The sequence below is a fragment of the Pseudophryne corroboree genome, chromosome 1 (assembly GCF_028390025.1).
Source record: "Pseudophryne corroboree isolate aPseCor3 chromosome 1, aPseCor3.hap2, whole genome shotgun sequence".
Classification (NCBI taxonomy): Eukaryota; Metazoa; Chordata; class Amphibia; order Anura; family Myobatrachidae; genus Pseudophryne; species Pseudophryne corroboree.
Window position 1 is genome coordinate 590,923,422 of NC_086444.1, and position 15,944 is coordinate 590,939,365.

The following is a 15,944-nucleotide window of genomic DNA, read 5'->3' on the forward strand; positions in this document are numbered from 1 at the left end:
CTGGCCCACTGTATACATTTGCACAACAACTGATGCATTAAAAGCTAGTAGTTAATTGATCAGTCTGTCCTTACTCATGATCATACAAAGGGTTTTGCTAAGTTTAATGAACGAAATTCATGAAAATTGAGCATGCACTCATGAGCCCTAGAAGGTGGTGGTTCACAGAGATCCTTAAGGAAGGAGATTTTTTATGTTGCAAGCTGCTAATGTGTACTAGTCTAACAGAACAATATGGGCGAGATGTACTATGCATTACATCTGTGATGTATCTTGTCACTTATCATGTACATACCGGCGTTAATAATGCTTGTATGCAATTAAAATGGCCAAGGACAGCTCTACTGATAAGAGTTGTCCTTTGCAATCACAAGACTTCTGGGTTTATGGCCCGGGAGTCATCCTGTGCATACACAGAATGATGCATGCGCCTCAGATTGGATCTTTCAGATTCAAATAGGCTTCAAAGCCCCAGAAAATATCACATTTTGGAGCTTGGTACATAGGGACATGCAGCCAAAACTCAGAAAACTGCATTTTTGGAGTTTTGGCTGCATTTTTGCACTGTGTACATCCCGCCCTATGTCTTTTTATACTGAGTAATTCATTTGTATATTTGATTCAAATGTACAGTGTAGCTGTGAAAGCAAACTTTAGTCACAATAGGGTGTAATGCCTGCTATGCTTAGCTACTTTTTCCAACAGTGTCACCGAAAAACATTTCAAAATTAGAAGACATTGTTTTCCACCATGGAGTAGTACACATAGCTCACGTGGTGTTATATTTTTGCATGTTCTATTTTAGAAGCAGTACTGCATGTTTGTTTTCCTTTAAAAGTACATAAAATACCCCAAAAATAAACCAATTGTATTCTAGATATCTTAGAAAAGGGTTGGAAGCGTATTTTGTGAAACACTTGGAAAATGTGTGTTGCTACAGCTTTAAAATGTAAGTGATCTCTAATGGTGCGTACACACTGGCCGATATATCGGTCGTTCTATTGCGAAGATAAGGTCCGTCGGTCAGTGTGTATGAGCGAGATGTCTGGGAACGCCGTCGTTCACAGACCTATCGCGTCGGCCCTGCAGCACAGCTGATGGCCAATATGTCAAACGTTATATTGGCGCATTGTGCTGTGTGTACGGGCGGTCAGCCAACTGCTTGTACACTTGCTGCAGACGCCGACTGTGATTGACAGCACAACTGGACGGGCGTATGTAAATGCCTGCCCAGTTCGTGACGTTAGTCCCGACGGATCGGGTAGATTTATGCACAACACACTGCCCAATCTGGTTATAGATATATCTGCAGATATATGTGTACCCAGTATAAAAGTGGAGAATTATTTTTCAGGTTTTTTTTTTATAAACTGTTGTTTCTGAAACTAAATGTATTCCATTATTCCTTTACTTAGTTTTAATTTTATAATTAACATTTATTTTTATAGCGCCTTCTTACTGCACAGCACTTTACAGTTGGGACAAAACTAGTATAGTAGAGAAGAAATCCCACTAGAGCAATAAATTGTATGGAGAAATAACTGTTAGGCATGATAGATACAGTAGTGCTTGAAAGTTTGTGAACCCTTCAGAATTTTCTAAATTTCTGCTTCAATTTGGCCTAAAACTATCGCAGATTTTCACACAAGTCGTAAAAGTAGATAAAGAGAACCAAATCAAACAAATGAGAGAGAAAAAAAAATTAGACGTGCTAATTTTTTTTTGTGAAGAAATTATGCAATATTACATATCTTTGAGTGGCAAAAGTATGTGAACCTTTGCTTTAAGTATTTGGTATGGCCCCCTTGTGCAGCTGTAACTGCATGTAAACATTTACAGTATGTTGGTGGGTTTCCTCAAATGAACTGCTCACTTCAGGTCCTTCCACAACATTTCGAATGGATTTAGGTTAGGACATTGATTTGACCATACCAAAACTTTGGTCGAATGACTTGTGTGCTTGGGTCATTGTCTTGCTCTATGAACCACATTCTCTTGAGATGCAGCTCATGGACAGATGTACTGACATTTTCCTTTAGAATATTCTGGTCTAATTCAGAATTCATTGTCCCATCAATGATGGCAAGTCGTCCTGGGCCAGATGCAGTAAAAGAGACCCAAACCATGATACCACCACCACCATGTTTCACAGATGGTATGAGTATTTATGCTGGAATGCAGTGATCCACTTTCTGCAAACATAATGCTTCTCATTTATTCCTAAAATCTCCATACTGGACTCATCTGTCCACAAAACATTGTTCCAATAGCTGCCTGGCTTGTCCAGGTGTTTTTTAGCAACCTGCAGAAGGACAGCAATGTTCTTGTTGGAGAGCAGCGGCTTTCTCTTTGCAATCCTGCCATGCACACCATTGTTATTCAGAGTCCTCTTGATGGTGGTGATTAACTAAAGTGAGAAAGGCCTTCAGTTGCTTAGAGGTTACCTTGGGTTACATTGTGACCTTGCAAACTATTAGACATCTTGCTCTTGGCGTGATCTTGGTTGGTCGACCCCTCCTGGGGAGGGTAATAATGGTCTGGAATATCCCCCATATGTACACAGTCTGTCTGCCTGTTGATTGGTTGGAGTCCCAACTCTTAGAGTTGGTTTTGTAACCTTTTCCAGCCTAATGGGCATCAACAACTCTTCTTCTGAGGTCCTCAGAAATCTCCTTTGTCCGTGACATGATACACTTCCGCAGATGTGTTGTGAACATCAGACTTTGATAGATCCTTTAAAAAGACAGTTTGTCCACTCACACCAGTTTGTCACCCCATAGATTGAAAATACTAGACTCTAATTTCACCTTCAAAATATCTGCTAAGCCTAAAAGTTCACATACTCTTGCCACTCACGGATGTTATATTGGATCATTTTCCTCTATTAAAATTTACATTTCATTTTTTTGTCTAATTTGTTTGATTTGGTTCTCTACTGTTAGGACTTGTGTGAAAATCTGGGATAGTTTTAGGTCAAATTTCAGCAGGGTTGGTTCACAACTTTCAAGCACCAATGTAGGACCGTTCAATCTCTATTAACTCACTTAGCCACTTAATATTCTCACAGCTCTGTAATCTTAAACAATTACTCCTCTCCCCGATATTTGCCAGTTTGTAATCAGGATGAGTGATGTGGTAGGTGTGGCCACATCCTTGGTCGTGGCTTAATAGCTTAATAAAAATGGCATTTTCAAAGTAATACCTCCTTACCCTTCCCTGCAAATTGGGATGAAACATTATGATCACAGGACAAGGGGACATTACCTTTAAAATGGGACTGTCCTAATGAAATTGGGACAGTTTGGACATATGCATTTAGTTTTTTTAAGAAAATTACCATCACTCATTTCACAATCGGTTTACTCATCTAATTTTCATCTTCAATATTGCAAAATGGAGTTCCCTGTTTACGTGCAGTGAGCTCAACTGCAAAGTTCAAGGCATTGTATATTATCATATGATTTGTAATAAGTAAGTGTTTAATTAATATAACTGATATTACATTTAGGGCTTTCTCTTTTGAGGACTCTAATTGCCAATGCCTTGCTGACACTATTAGAGATTCAGTGCATTATTTATCATAATATGGACTTTTGACATTGCACATGAAAATGAGAGTCTGGATTTAGAGATGTACGCGAGTCCATTTGTGCCACAAACAAAAATGGCTTGCATAAAACTTGCATTGTGCATGTGTACTGCTAGTGTCGTTTTTTGAGTTGAATGTATCTTGCACTTGCAGCCACTTGCACGTAGATAAGTGTGGCTGCCCCCCAGAGATGTGTATGATTTTTGACTAAAGTATTTTTAAGATGCACCTATTAGGAGTCCTCATAGGCCTTGTGCAAATTTATGGATATTTTATGGATATAGATGTATTTGTGCACCAGATATATGTGTAAGCCAGAAGAGAAGTTGACCTACATTTAAGTTAAGATACATGCATCTCAAAATGCTGCTACAGAAATGTAAATGTATGATCGCATTTTTCTGCATGTACAAATACACACAGACACACGCACCATATAAAACTATAATGGCTATTGTATAAGGATTGTTCTCTCTTCCCCTTAGCTATCCTGGGAATGCACACTCTGATGAGTAATCAGCAGTATTATGAAGCCCTTGCAAGCAGCAATATTGTCAACAAAGAGGGTTTAAACAGTAAGTTTGTTTCACTTTTAATTATTATTTTGTTTATACAGGTTGAGTATCCCATATCCGAATATTCCGAAATACGGAATTTTTTGAGTGAGACTGAGATAGTGAAACCTTTGTTTTCTGATGGCTCAATGTACACAAACTTTGTTTAATACACAAAGTTATTAAAAATAATGTATTAAATGACCTTCAGGCTGTGTTTATAAGGTGTATATGAAACATAAATGAATTGTGTGTATCTACACAGACTTTGTTTAATGCACAAAGTTATTAAAAATATTAGCTAAAATTACCTTCAGACAGTGTGTATAAGGTGTATATGAAACAAATGCACTCTGTGCTTAGACTTGGATCCCATCCCAGAGATACCTCACTATGGTATGCAATTATTCCAAAATACGGAAAAATCCGATATCCAAAATACTTCTGGTCCCAAGCATTTTGGATATGGAATACTGAACCTGTATATATGTGTGTGTGTGTATATATATATATATATATATATATATATATATATATTTCTCATACGTCCTAGAGGATGCTGGGGATGCTTCAAGAACCATGGGGTATAGATGGGATCCGCAGGAGACATAGGCACACTTTAAGACTTTGATTGGGTGTGAACTGGCTCCTCCCTCTATGCCCCTCCTCCAGACTCCAGTTTAGAATCTTTTCCCAGTGAGACTGGTCACACACAGGGGAGCTCTACTGAGTTTCTCTGAAAAGACTTTATGTTAGGTTTATTATTTTCAGGGAGACCTGCTGACAACGGGCTCCCTGCTTCGTGGGACTGAGGGGAGAGAAGCAGACCTACTTCTCTGAGTTCAAAGGATCTGCTTCTTAGGCTACTGGACACCATTAGCTCCAGAGGGTTCGATCACTTGGTACGCCTAGCTGCTTGTTCCCGGAGTCACGCCGTCACACCCCTCACAGAGCCAGAAGACAGAAGCCGGGTGAGTAAAAGAAGAGAAGACACAAAGGGAATGACTATGTCGGGTGCTGTCGACTCCTAATGGTACTTGGTACATGTAAAAATGTCAGTAGAGGTATATTTTTCCCAAGAGAAAACTATATGGGAGACAAAGACGTGGGGGGTGACCCTGTCGGCACCAACAATATCTGACTGGGTGGATATGGACATGATAATGTGATGCATATGAGATAAAGCTATCCCTATATGTAATATGTATGTATAGTAAGATTATATAGGTCTGTGGCACGATCACAGACGTGATAATATTTATGGAGGGAGTCATGTTCATAGAATGGATTTCTCTCAGACCCCTCAGGGTCGTAAAAATGTTATTTTGCCCAGTTACTACTCCCTGAGATCGACTCGAATAATCTTTCTTAGGTCGACCATAATGTTTCTGTTATGATCCTGATACTCAGGTCAGGGGAGGTCTTATACGGTGGGACCTGAGTACCAGAACGTAATGCTGGGAAAGGGAAACGGAATGGGAATAGCCTCTGGCACCCTATCTCCGTTGTCTTACCCGTGCTGTCAGTTCACTCTTGCGAGACTATGGTTTCTTGGGCCCATGGCAGCCGCTTTTGAAGGGCGGATTACGTCTGCCGAACTCCGATGCCCCCTCAGGTCTTAATGAGAGACAAAGAGTGAACTGAGACAGGGTATAATAACAAGGGGCCCTCTAACTGAAACAACTAGGCCAGGGGCTACTGGCTAACCTGAAACTAAAAGTATGCGCGGCTTACCGCCAGGGAAAAGAACAACCAAAATATTCCACTTGTCCACTCTCCTACACGGCACCGCCGAGTTCCGGAGAGGACTATGGAAGCGGAAACCTCCGCAAATGCTCCAGTACAAGAAAACAATACTAAAGCGGCCTAGGCCGCAACACGCGGCAGGGCCGCCACTCACGAAACCAAGTGAGAACCTCAATCGACTGCCACAGGTAAATGAGGACCAGAAGAACTCCTTGGGACCGGGTGACGAATTCCAAGATTCAGGAACTCAGAGAACTGGAGGGACCGGGCACAGCAGACCAGGAACAGACGTTCACCAAACATGAGCAGCATGCAGGAAGCTATCACCGGCGTCTGTGTGAGGCACTGAGGAGGCATATAACAGGGAACCCTCCAATAAGAGCACAGAGCCCAATTACACAAAATGTCGTGCAGCTGCCTTGCTGCACGACCAGAGAAACATGTGTGAACACTTAATTAATCAATAACTGCAACGGGGAACGCGGTCCGCCTGTGGCGTCCCCGTTGCTATAAACCCGGCGGCTCGGCGCGCACGGCGTCCTAGCGTTGCTAGGGACCCGGCGGTTCAGCGCGCACGGCGTCCTAGCGTTGCTAGGGACCCGGCGGCTCAGCGCGCACTGCGTCCCTAGTTGCTAGGCGCCGGGCGGGCAAGGAGGAAGGTGCAGCGGCCGCGGTCATCGCTCGGAAACGGACCGAGCGGCGCCACGGACCGCGGCACCTAACAGTTTCCTGATCAGATCCACAAAAATTGGCATTCAGTACCTGTTCATACACATTAGAATAACGTATTGGATATGTATATGTGTATGTATATATATATATATATATATATAGATATATATATATATATATAGATATATGTGTGTATAGGTGCATTGGAAGGTATATATATATATATATATATATATATGTATATACAGATATTTATAATGAATGCTGGGGTAAAGTTTTTCCTTCTCAATGGATAGAAGGTGAGAGTCACCCCCTGTTCTGCACGGGGCCCTGTCACAAAGGATCGTATGCAGGAAGATATGTGATACTCTAATTATGTGTCCGCATGTACGTTGATTATACTGGCATTACATGCGCATGGGGGAGTAGTTGTATGCAACTTAAATAGAGTCATGTCTATATCATTGCAGCATACTGCCGTGCGACTACAAGGGATATAGGACTCTTGTTTTCGCGGGCCACTTCCATGGCGGTCTCGACTAGGAGGGCGTTGTGGATTCACCAATGGAATGCTGAGGCTGACTCCAAGAAGAACTGGAGTATCTTCCCTATGAATGTGAAACCTGGTTTGGGGATGGCTTTGTTAAGTTGATCTCGGCAGATACCACTGGTAAGTCTACCTTCTTGACCTATGTTCCCTCACGACGGTTGGTGACGCATTTTTGTAGGATGCAGTCATTTCGACCGAATGGATACGGTTTTCCCTTTCTTTGCAGGTAGAGGAAGGTGAAAAAGGTAAGAGGTCAGCAGCCTTTTTAAGTTCGCAGATGTAGAAATCATCCTCTGTTTCTACCACATCCACCGCATGTCGCTGGGACTATATTGCGGGAGCCCACACCGGTGGGACCACGTCTAATACTCTTCAGTCAGTCCTGGAACGGACATGGACTAGTGAGTTGAAGAATAGAGTCCCAAGGGGGACATACTGGAGTTTCCAGATGATTCCCCTCACTGATTTTTAAAAATCTCCTCTGGATGGGAAGGTAGTATGCGACGCCATACTAGGTCAGGATCAGGTCATTGTCCTGCTGTCCCGGTCAAACAAACAAAAAAAAAAGCTGTTATTCAAGCTTTTTTCGTGCTTCTGAGGCCGGAAGGCCTGGTCAGAACAATTCCAAACAATTTCTACTTAAGAAGTTGAACTACAAGATGGAATCTCTCGGGGCAGGGATCTCCAATCTGTTAAAGGAGAAAGAGGGTCTAAATACGGTTCTTCCGCATTAGGCTTACCTGGGTTTGCTATTCAGGATTGTCAGTGCCAATTCACCAGAGTGATGGTGGTATGATTTCCTTCAATAGTAAAAGCATTATTACTCTGTACTGGGACGCTCTCCTGCGTACGGGGAGGGCAAGAAACAACTGGTGCAAAATGTTGTTTTATCCCTGACAGATCTTCAACAAGGTGGTTGGCTCCTGAACTTGCCAGAATCACGGTTGATCCCAACAACGCGATTGTCGGCGTTGGGAAAAATGTTAGATACAGAACTGTTGAGAGTTTGTTTCTTCCAATGGAAAGAGCTCTGAAGATCCAGAGTCGGGTCAGATCTACAACAGTGTCAATCCATCAATACGTTCCATTGATGAAAAAGAGGGTTGCGGCCTACGAGGCTATTCAGTGAGCAGGTTAAATGCCAGAGTGTTTTTTAGCGGGACCAATTGGTCATGTGGTCCGGGTCTCACATGCACCGGAAAATAATCTTATCTTCCAGGACCAGGACTTCTCTCCTGTGGTGGCTGCTCAGTTCTCACCTCCTAGAGGGGCGAAGGTTCGGGATCCAGGATGGGATCCTGGTGTCCATGGATGCAAGTCTCCAGGGCTGGAGACTCCAGGGCAGTCATTCGGGGGAAACGAATTTCCAGGGAAAATGGTCAAGCCAGGAAGCTTGTCTGCACATAAACATTCTGGAACATCTTGTTCGTGGTCTGCCCGTCTTAATTCAGTCAGACAACATACAGCAGTGGCGTATGTAAACCGCCAGGGCAGATCGGAGAGCAGAGCGGAAATGGCAGAAGCCACAAAAGTTTTCCGCTGGGCGGAAAGGCATGTAAACGCTCTGTCAGCGATCTTCATTTCGGGTGTAGACAACTGGGAGAGTGGGGCCTTCATCAAGAGGTCTTTGCAGAAGTGTCAAGTCGTTGGGGAATTCCTCAAATAGACATGTTGACGTTTCGCCTCAACAAGAAACTTCAAAGATATTGTTCCAGGTCGAGGGACCCTCAAGTAATAGAGGTGGACGCCCTGGTGACACCGTGGGTGTTTCAGTCGGTCTAGGTGTTCCCTCCACTTCCACTCATTCCAAGGTGATAAAGATCATAAGAGGAACATAGGTTCAGGCGATACTCATTGTTCCAGACTGGCCAAGGAGGGCCTGGTATCCAGATCTTCAGGAGTTGCTCATAGAAGATCCCTGGCCTCTTCCTCTTCGAGAGGTCCTGTTACAACAGGGGCCGTGCGTGTATCAAGACTTACAGCGGCTGCGTTTGACGGCATGGCGGTTGAACGCCAAGTCCTAGCCCGGAAGGGTATTCCCAGTGAAGTCATTCCCACACTTCTTCAGGCTAGAAAAGAAGTAACGGCAAAGCATTACCACCGTATTTGGAGAAAATATGTGTCTTGGTGTGAATCCAAGAAAGCTCCTACGGAGGATTTTCAGGAGGGGCGGTTGCTCCATATTTTGCAAGTAGGTGTGGATGCGGGCCTAAAGTTAGGCTCCATTAAAGTACAAATTTCGGCCTTATCAATTCTCTTTCAGAAGGAATTGGCCTCCCTTCCAGAAATACAGACCTTCTTGAAAGGTGTGTTGCACATCCAACCTCCCCTTGTGCCCCCTGTGGCTCCATGGGATCTTAATGTGGTGTTGCAGTTCCTGCAATCTCATTGGTTTGAACCTTTACGTAAGGTTGCATTAAAATTTCTTACTTGGAAAGTAGTTATGATGTTGGCCTTAGCATCCGCAAGGCGGGTATCTGTATTGGCGGCTTTGTCTCACAAAAGCCCCTATTTAATCTTCCATGCTGATTGAGTGGAGTTGAGAACTCGTCAGCAATTTCTGCCAAAAGTGGTTTCACGTAAACCAGCCTATTGTGGTGCCAGTGTCTACTGACACCTTGGCGGAATCGAAGTCTCTTGATGTGGTCAGAGCTTTAAATATCTATGTCGCCAGAACGGCTCATATTGGGAAAACAGAGGCTTTGTTTGTTCTATGGGCTCCCAATATGATTGGGGCTACTGCTTCCAAGCAGACTATTGCGCGCTGGATCTGTGCTGCGATTCAGCAGGCTCATTCTATGGCAGGATTGCCGTTACCGAAATGGGTGAAGACCCATTCTACTAGAAAGGTGGGCTCATCCTCGGCGGCTAGCCGAGGAGTCTCGGCATTACAGCTTGGCCGAGCTGCTACTTGGTCGGGGTCAAACACCTTAACGAAGTTTTACAAGTTTGATACCCTGGCTGATGAGGACCTCTTGTTTGGTCATTCGGTGCTGCAGAGTTGTCCGCACTCTCCCGCCCGTTCTAGAGCTTTGGTATAAACCCCATGGTTCTTGAAGCATCCCCAGCATCCTCTAGGACGAATGAGAAAATAGGATTTTAATACCTACCAGTAAATCCTTTTCTCTTAGTCCGCAGAGAATGCTGGGCGCCCGTCCCAGTGCGTACTGTATCTGCAGTTATTGGGTATGTTTACACACATGGTGTGTTGTGTTTAAGTCAGCCTGTTGCTGATGATGTTCATGCCATGGCATGCGTTGTGCTGTTATTGGTTGTGTTTACACACACAGGTTGTGTTACACTTTATGTCAGCATATTGCTGCATATTCTTCATGCCGTCGGCTGGTGTTCTATTGAATGCCACGTTCTGCGGCATACTGAGGTGTGAGCTGGTAAGATGCTCACCGTGGTTTAACAATAAATTCTTTCCTCGAAATGTCCGTCTCCCTGGGCACAGTTACTTAAACTGGTGTCTGGAGGAGGGGCATAGAGGGAGGAGCCAGTTCACACCCAATCAAAGTCTTAAAGTGTGCCTATGTCTCCTGCGGATCCCGTCTATACCCCATGGTTCTTGAAGCATCCCCAGCATCCTCTACAGACTAAGAGAAAAGGATTTACCGTTAGGTATTAAAATCCTATTTTATATATATATATATATATATATATATATATATGTGTGTGTACTGTATATATTCACTGTTCTGAAACTTGTAGTAAATAAAGTGCTCTAGCTTACTGTATTCTTTCTGTGTCTTTCATCAGGTAGAGGTGAAACTGCATTAAAATATATTAATACTATTATATGACGCTGTCCAATAAAGGTTTTCACCTGTTTTGTTTTTTGTTAATTGTTTTTTTTTTTTTGTTATTTCATACCTGTACTTGTAAATACATAATGTTCTCAAAATTGTGTACATATTTATATAGGTGTTATAAAACCAACACAATATAAACCAGTTCCTGATGAAGAACCTAATTCAACAGATGTGGATGAAACCTTGGAACGAGTTAAAAGCAACGACCCTGACCTTGAAGAAGTTAATCTCAATAATATTAGGGTATTTATTTATTGTATTCTTGACAAATAGTGTAAATATTGGGGACTTTCTTAAATAACTTTCGTTTATCCACAACTTAACTGGCTTATATTTTTTTCATAAAACACTCTGAAATGTTAACTTTTTTCATGATTGAATTAGGTTAAGAACATCTATGCAACCTTATCTTATCCCACAATTATTTTATATAAGAAAATAAATATATATATATATATATTTACACTTTTTTATTACAGATTTCTCTAGAACAGTGGTGCTCAAACTCAGTCCGCACACAGTTCACACTTTGCAGGTCACCTAGCAGGAGCACAGGTGCATTCATTACTCACTGATATTTGAAAACATCCACAGGTAGAGCTACAGTAATTATTTCACTTATGATTCTGTGAGGAGACCTGGAAAACATGAACTGTTTGGGGGCCTTAGGACCAAGCTTGAAAACCTGTGCTCTAGAACATCGGTAACTGATATATCGGTCTGCCGATGATCGTGACATTGCTGATTCACACTTTCCTCTCTGCAGCTGCCAGGTGTGCATAGGGAATCTGAGGGCTGCTTCCTATGCGTGTCCCTGGCTGCTCCTAATCTCTGCAGCTGTGGCGAGGAGGTGAGGGGTGCCACCTGACTGCCCGATCAGCAGTGATAGGCTGCACGGCAGAGAGTGGGGGAGGGAACCAGTAGGCAATTGGCAGCTGCTGGAAGATTATCTTCCAGCAGGCACCTAGTGGGATTTCTGACTGGTTGCATCAGATTTGACCATGTCAGGGAAAGCCCAGTATCTGATGGGACTGTGTAAGGTAAGTAATTAAAGGAATGCAGTACCTGATTGGATAGGGGGTAGCCATGAAATCCGGTGCTGCTTTCAGTATACACCATGTCTGTCATAGAATTGAAGGTTTCCTCTGTGTTGAAGTAGACTAGAATTGAGTCTTAAGAAACGATTAATGTGTTTCATTAATAACCAGATCCACAAAATCATTTTAAATGGGTGTATGCAGAGATAGTACAGTAAGGTCCCGTTCTTGTACCACATTCTTTATATCGCAATCTCAAATAGACCCACTGTAGGAGTTTTCTGTGCCCCACAAAGTTTGATGGGGAATCTACATTAATAAAGGCTTGTGATTGTATAAGAGCAACAACCATACAATCAGGTAAAACTTTAATTTGACACCTTCAATTAACATTTTTTTTTTTCTTACTCAGAATTTGCAGTTCTCTAGCAGCTGTTTGGCTTAGAGAATCGAGAATACTGCAATCCCAGGAAGGGAGAGGGTCACAGAGGATATAGGAGTTTCTTAGAATAACAATACACTTGTAATTGCAGTTAAAAATGCCCTTTTCATAAAACAAAAATTATGAAATCCCTTCAAATTGCAATTCTTAGTGGCTAAAAGCTATGTTAGTAAATAGCCATCAAGTAGATGCCGAGTCTATGGATAGCTAACATGAACAAATTTTGATGTTCAGTCAAGTGGCTCAGTGTTGATAGTGTGGTAAATTGCAAATCGGCCGATTATTGGACAACTGCGCATGCAAGGTGTGATCACATAGCAATTGTCAGGAAGTGTCCGTTTGTTGGAGGTTACATGGCGTTTGTGGGGAGTGGTTGGAAAACTGCAGGCGGATCATGGCCTTTTTAGGGATGTGTATCTGACATCATGGTGCCAGTGTGACTGCATTCTCATTATTCTTAGTAGCCCTGGGTCAACCGCAACTGTCAATCGTACTCGATTTCTACATATGCATTGCAATTATGCAACTGCATATGCACATTTGCAAATGCGTCGGTGAGCTTCTTTTTCCTTTCTGGGCGGCTCTTCACATGCGTTTTTTTTTAGCAGAAGCAGGATTGAGAAAATCGCACTTTCTGTCTGAATAGCGATCCATGCTGAATAAGGGAACAGTACGTAATCCCGCTGGACGGGATCCCGGCGGTCGAAATACCGACGCCGGAATCCCCACCACACAATCCCGACAGGGGTGGCGAGCGGAACGCAGCCCCTTGCGGGGTCGCTTCGCTCGCCACGCTGCGGGCACGCTTCGCTCGCCACGCTGCGGGCACACTATTATATTCTCCCTCTATGGGTGTCGTGGACACCCACGGAGGGAGAATATGTCGGGATTGTGGCGGTCGGGATTGTGGCGGTCGGGATTCAGGCGTCGGTATTTCGACCGCCGGGATCCCGTCCAGCGGGATGTTGACCGCATCCCCTGAATAAGGTCCTTTATACAGTTTTTCATTTCAAATACCTTTATACTTGCACTTAGGGCACCAGATCCATGGCTTCTCCAGTCTATCATGTATGTGCTTTTTATTTGGTGTAAATTTGAGGCAGATGCTTTTGCATTACTAAATTGGTCTATTAGTTTTATATTTAATTTCTTTCTCTTAATGTGCAAAAAATATGTATCTTTTTTTCCATTTCAACGTTTTCCTTTTATACCAAGAAAATGAAAGAATACAAATTGTACATATTTTTATCATATATGATGTTTATTTCTGGATTTCCTTTCTAGAACATTCCTATTATAACTTTAAAAGCTTATGCTGAAGCTATGAAAACAAATACCCATGTGACGAAGTTCAGCATTGTGGGAACAAGAAGCAATGACCCTGTTGCATTTGTAAGTTATGACATGGAGTAGATATTTGTAATTAAGTACTTAGGGGGATATCCAATTATCCCCGTTAAAACATCGGGTCCGAAAAACTGCCATTTTCGGCCGTTTATCGGACTTTATTTCCGATGTTTCACCGATTTTTTTTTACAGCCTATCCTATTAAATCGGGTGTAAAAAAAAACTTTTCTCCCGAAAACACAGGTTCAGTGATGTTTTCGAGTGAAACAGCCCCGTTTTCGTACGAAAATGGGGCTGTTTCCGGGGATTCTGCTTCGCCTGCCGGAGGCAGGCGAAACAAAATCCCAGATAAGCCGGCGCGTGCCGCGTCTTATCGGGGCTAATTAGATAGCCCCTGGCGGGACAATTAGCCCCGGTAAAAAACCGGGGCTAATTGGATATCCCCCTTAGTGGCCACTACAAAAACAAGGAATCAGAAAATTTGTATTACATGGGTATGCGGTCAGCGGCCAGTGTAAAACAGATAAACCCAATGAAAGTGCTGGGCGCAACGCAAAAAGTACTGTTTGGACGCCCAAATGAGTCACTTTTCGCACAATTCAGCTCGCCAACACGGGGGGTTGCGAGCTGAAATGTGTTTCCCCATGGCGCATCACATTGAAATGGAGCAACAATTAAATTACTCCATTGGGCGCCATCTAGTGGCGGCCTCGGAGAGAAACAATTGAATTCCCCCCACTGAGTGATATTTCCTCGGTACTTTGCAGGTATTACACTATGTTAATGCATGTTATTGCTTACCCACAAAGATATAAATAGTTTGCATAATTTAGGGGGCATTTTGTAATACAGGCTCAGGAGCTTTACTGTACAAGAGGTATAGAGAGTGAAATAGTTTTTACTTTATTGATGTTATAACAACCTTGGAGGCAGTGACGTGCGGTGGGGTGAGGCAGGTGAGGCAGAGCCTATCCTGTCATACTAACGTTTGTGCCAGAGTTTTGACTGAGTAAAGTATATGAAAAATACAAAGACTATGTTTGAAATATCTTCTTTGCATTATTATAATATTTTTTATAGCCAAAACTCTGGAGTAAAAAGTCTATGGCAGGTAAGGCAGTGCCTCTCCTGTGTACCTTTTCCGCACATCTCTGATCAAAATTCACCAAATTTCCAGGAGTTTATACTGCTGCACCTCTGTAAAATGCCAAGATGTACGTTTTGGCTCATATATTGCATGTAAATCTGGCTCTGGTGCTAGCCAGTGCCTCCTGAGCTATTTAGCTCACCACACATCCCTGCTCGGAGGTTACTTCATAAAATAATCTAAATAGAACATATGGTCAGGTGGTAGGTCCCAATATTGGTGCTACACTAAGCAATTCTTTATTTTTTTTAAACCTGCCAAAATAGTAGGAAATATGGGCGGATTATCGAGAGGCCCCACACACTGTACAATTGTAGGACCTGTTAGCTAATACCTGCTTGCAAGTCTGGCCGATTCAATAGCATGCACTCGATTCGATAATCAAAGCCAAGTGTTTCTGGCCATTTTTGGATCGGTTTATCGATGTTTGGCCAACACGCTCATGCCCACACACTAAACGATAAAAGAGGCCGATCACCTGATTATTGGCAAATTGTCACAATAAGTGTGCAGTGTGAGGAAAGTGTGCACCTAGCTTTACTTAATAAGCTCCCTTGTGTAATATTTTGACTTGCCCCTTACTAGAGTATAATTTAGTGTTGCTCTGGGAAAGGATAAATGTGCACAATACAAATGTAATTCATAAACCACATTTGAGGTCACACCATTACAGCCACAATTTAACGCACTTAACCTAAATTTGGGGTGGGTAATGGGTAGATACAAATACATATGTCAGAATCATACTGTATCCTATAAGAGCTGTGTAGGAAATGAAGGTTCTCCAGCCACCTGTGTGTAGTGCTTCATGAGGTTTTTTGAAGCTCATTTAAATAAAACACATTTATAAGGGTATTATAAGGAATAACACTACTTAGGTAGAATAGCCTTTTCACTATGAAGATGAGATGGAAGTAATGTGATCGTTTTGTATAACTGGAGTCAGCTGTGATTACTGTATCCGGGACTTTCTTTCTGTACAAGGCTTTGGCGGACATGCTGAAGGTTAATGGTACACTGAAGAGCTTAAATGTGGAATCTAATT

The 15,944-nt window shown here is 42.7% G+C and overlaps 1 protein-coding gene across 2 annotated transcripts in view; it reads left to right on the plus strand.

The window, feature by feature from the left end:
• The window catches only part of TMOD1 (tropomodulin 1), a 154,920-nt gene that overhangs the window by 88,772 nt on the left and 50,204 nt on the right, over positions 1–15,944 (plus strand). For both annotated transcript variants that reach the window (XM_063914239.1, XM_063914238.1), the window contains exons 5-8: positions 4,075–4,164; positions 11,039–11,169; positions 13,690–13,797; positions 15,884–15,944. The exon at positions 15,884–15,944 is cut by the window's right edge and continues 83 nt beyond it. In XM_063914239.1, coding sequence (XP_063770309.1) covers positions 4,075–4,164; positions 11,039–11,169; positions 13,690–13,797; positions 15,884–15,944 — 390 coding nt within the window. The remainder of the gene's footprint in view (positions 1–4,074; positions 4,165–11,038; positions 11,170–13,689; positions 13,798–15,883) is intronic.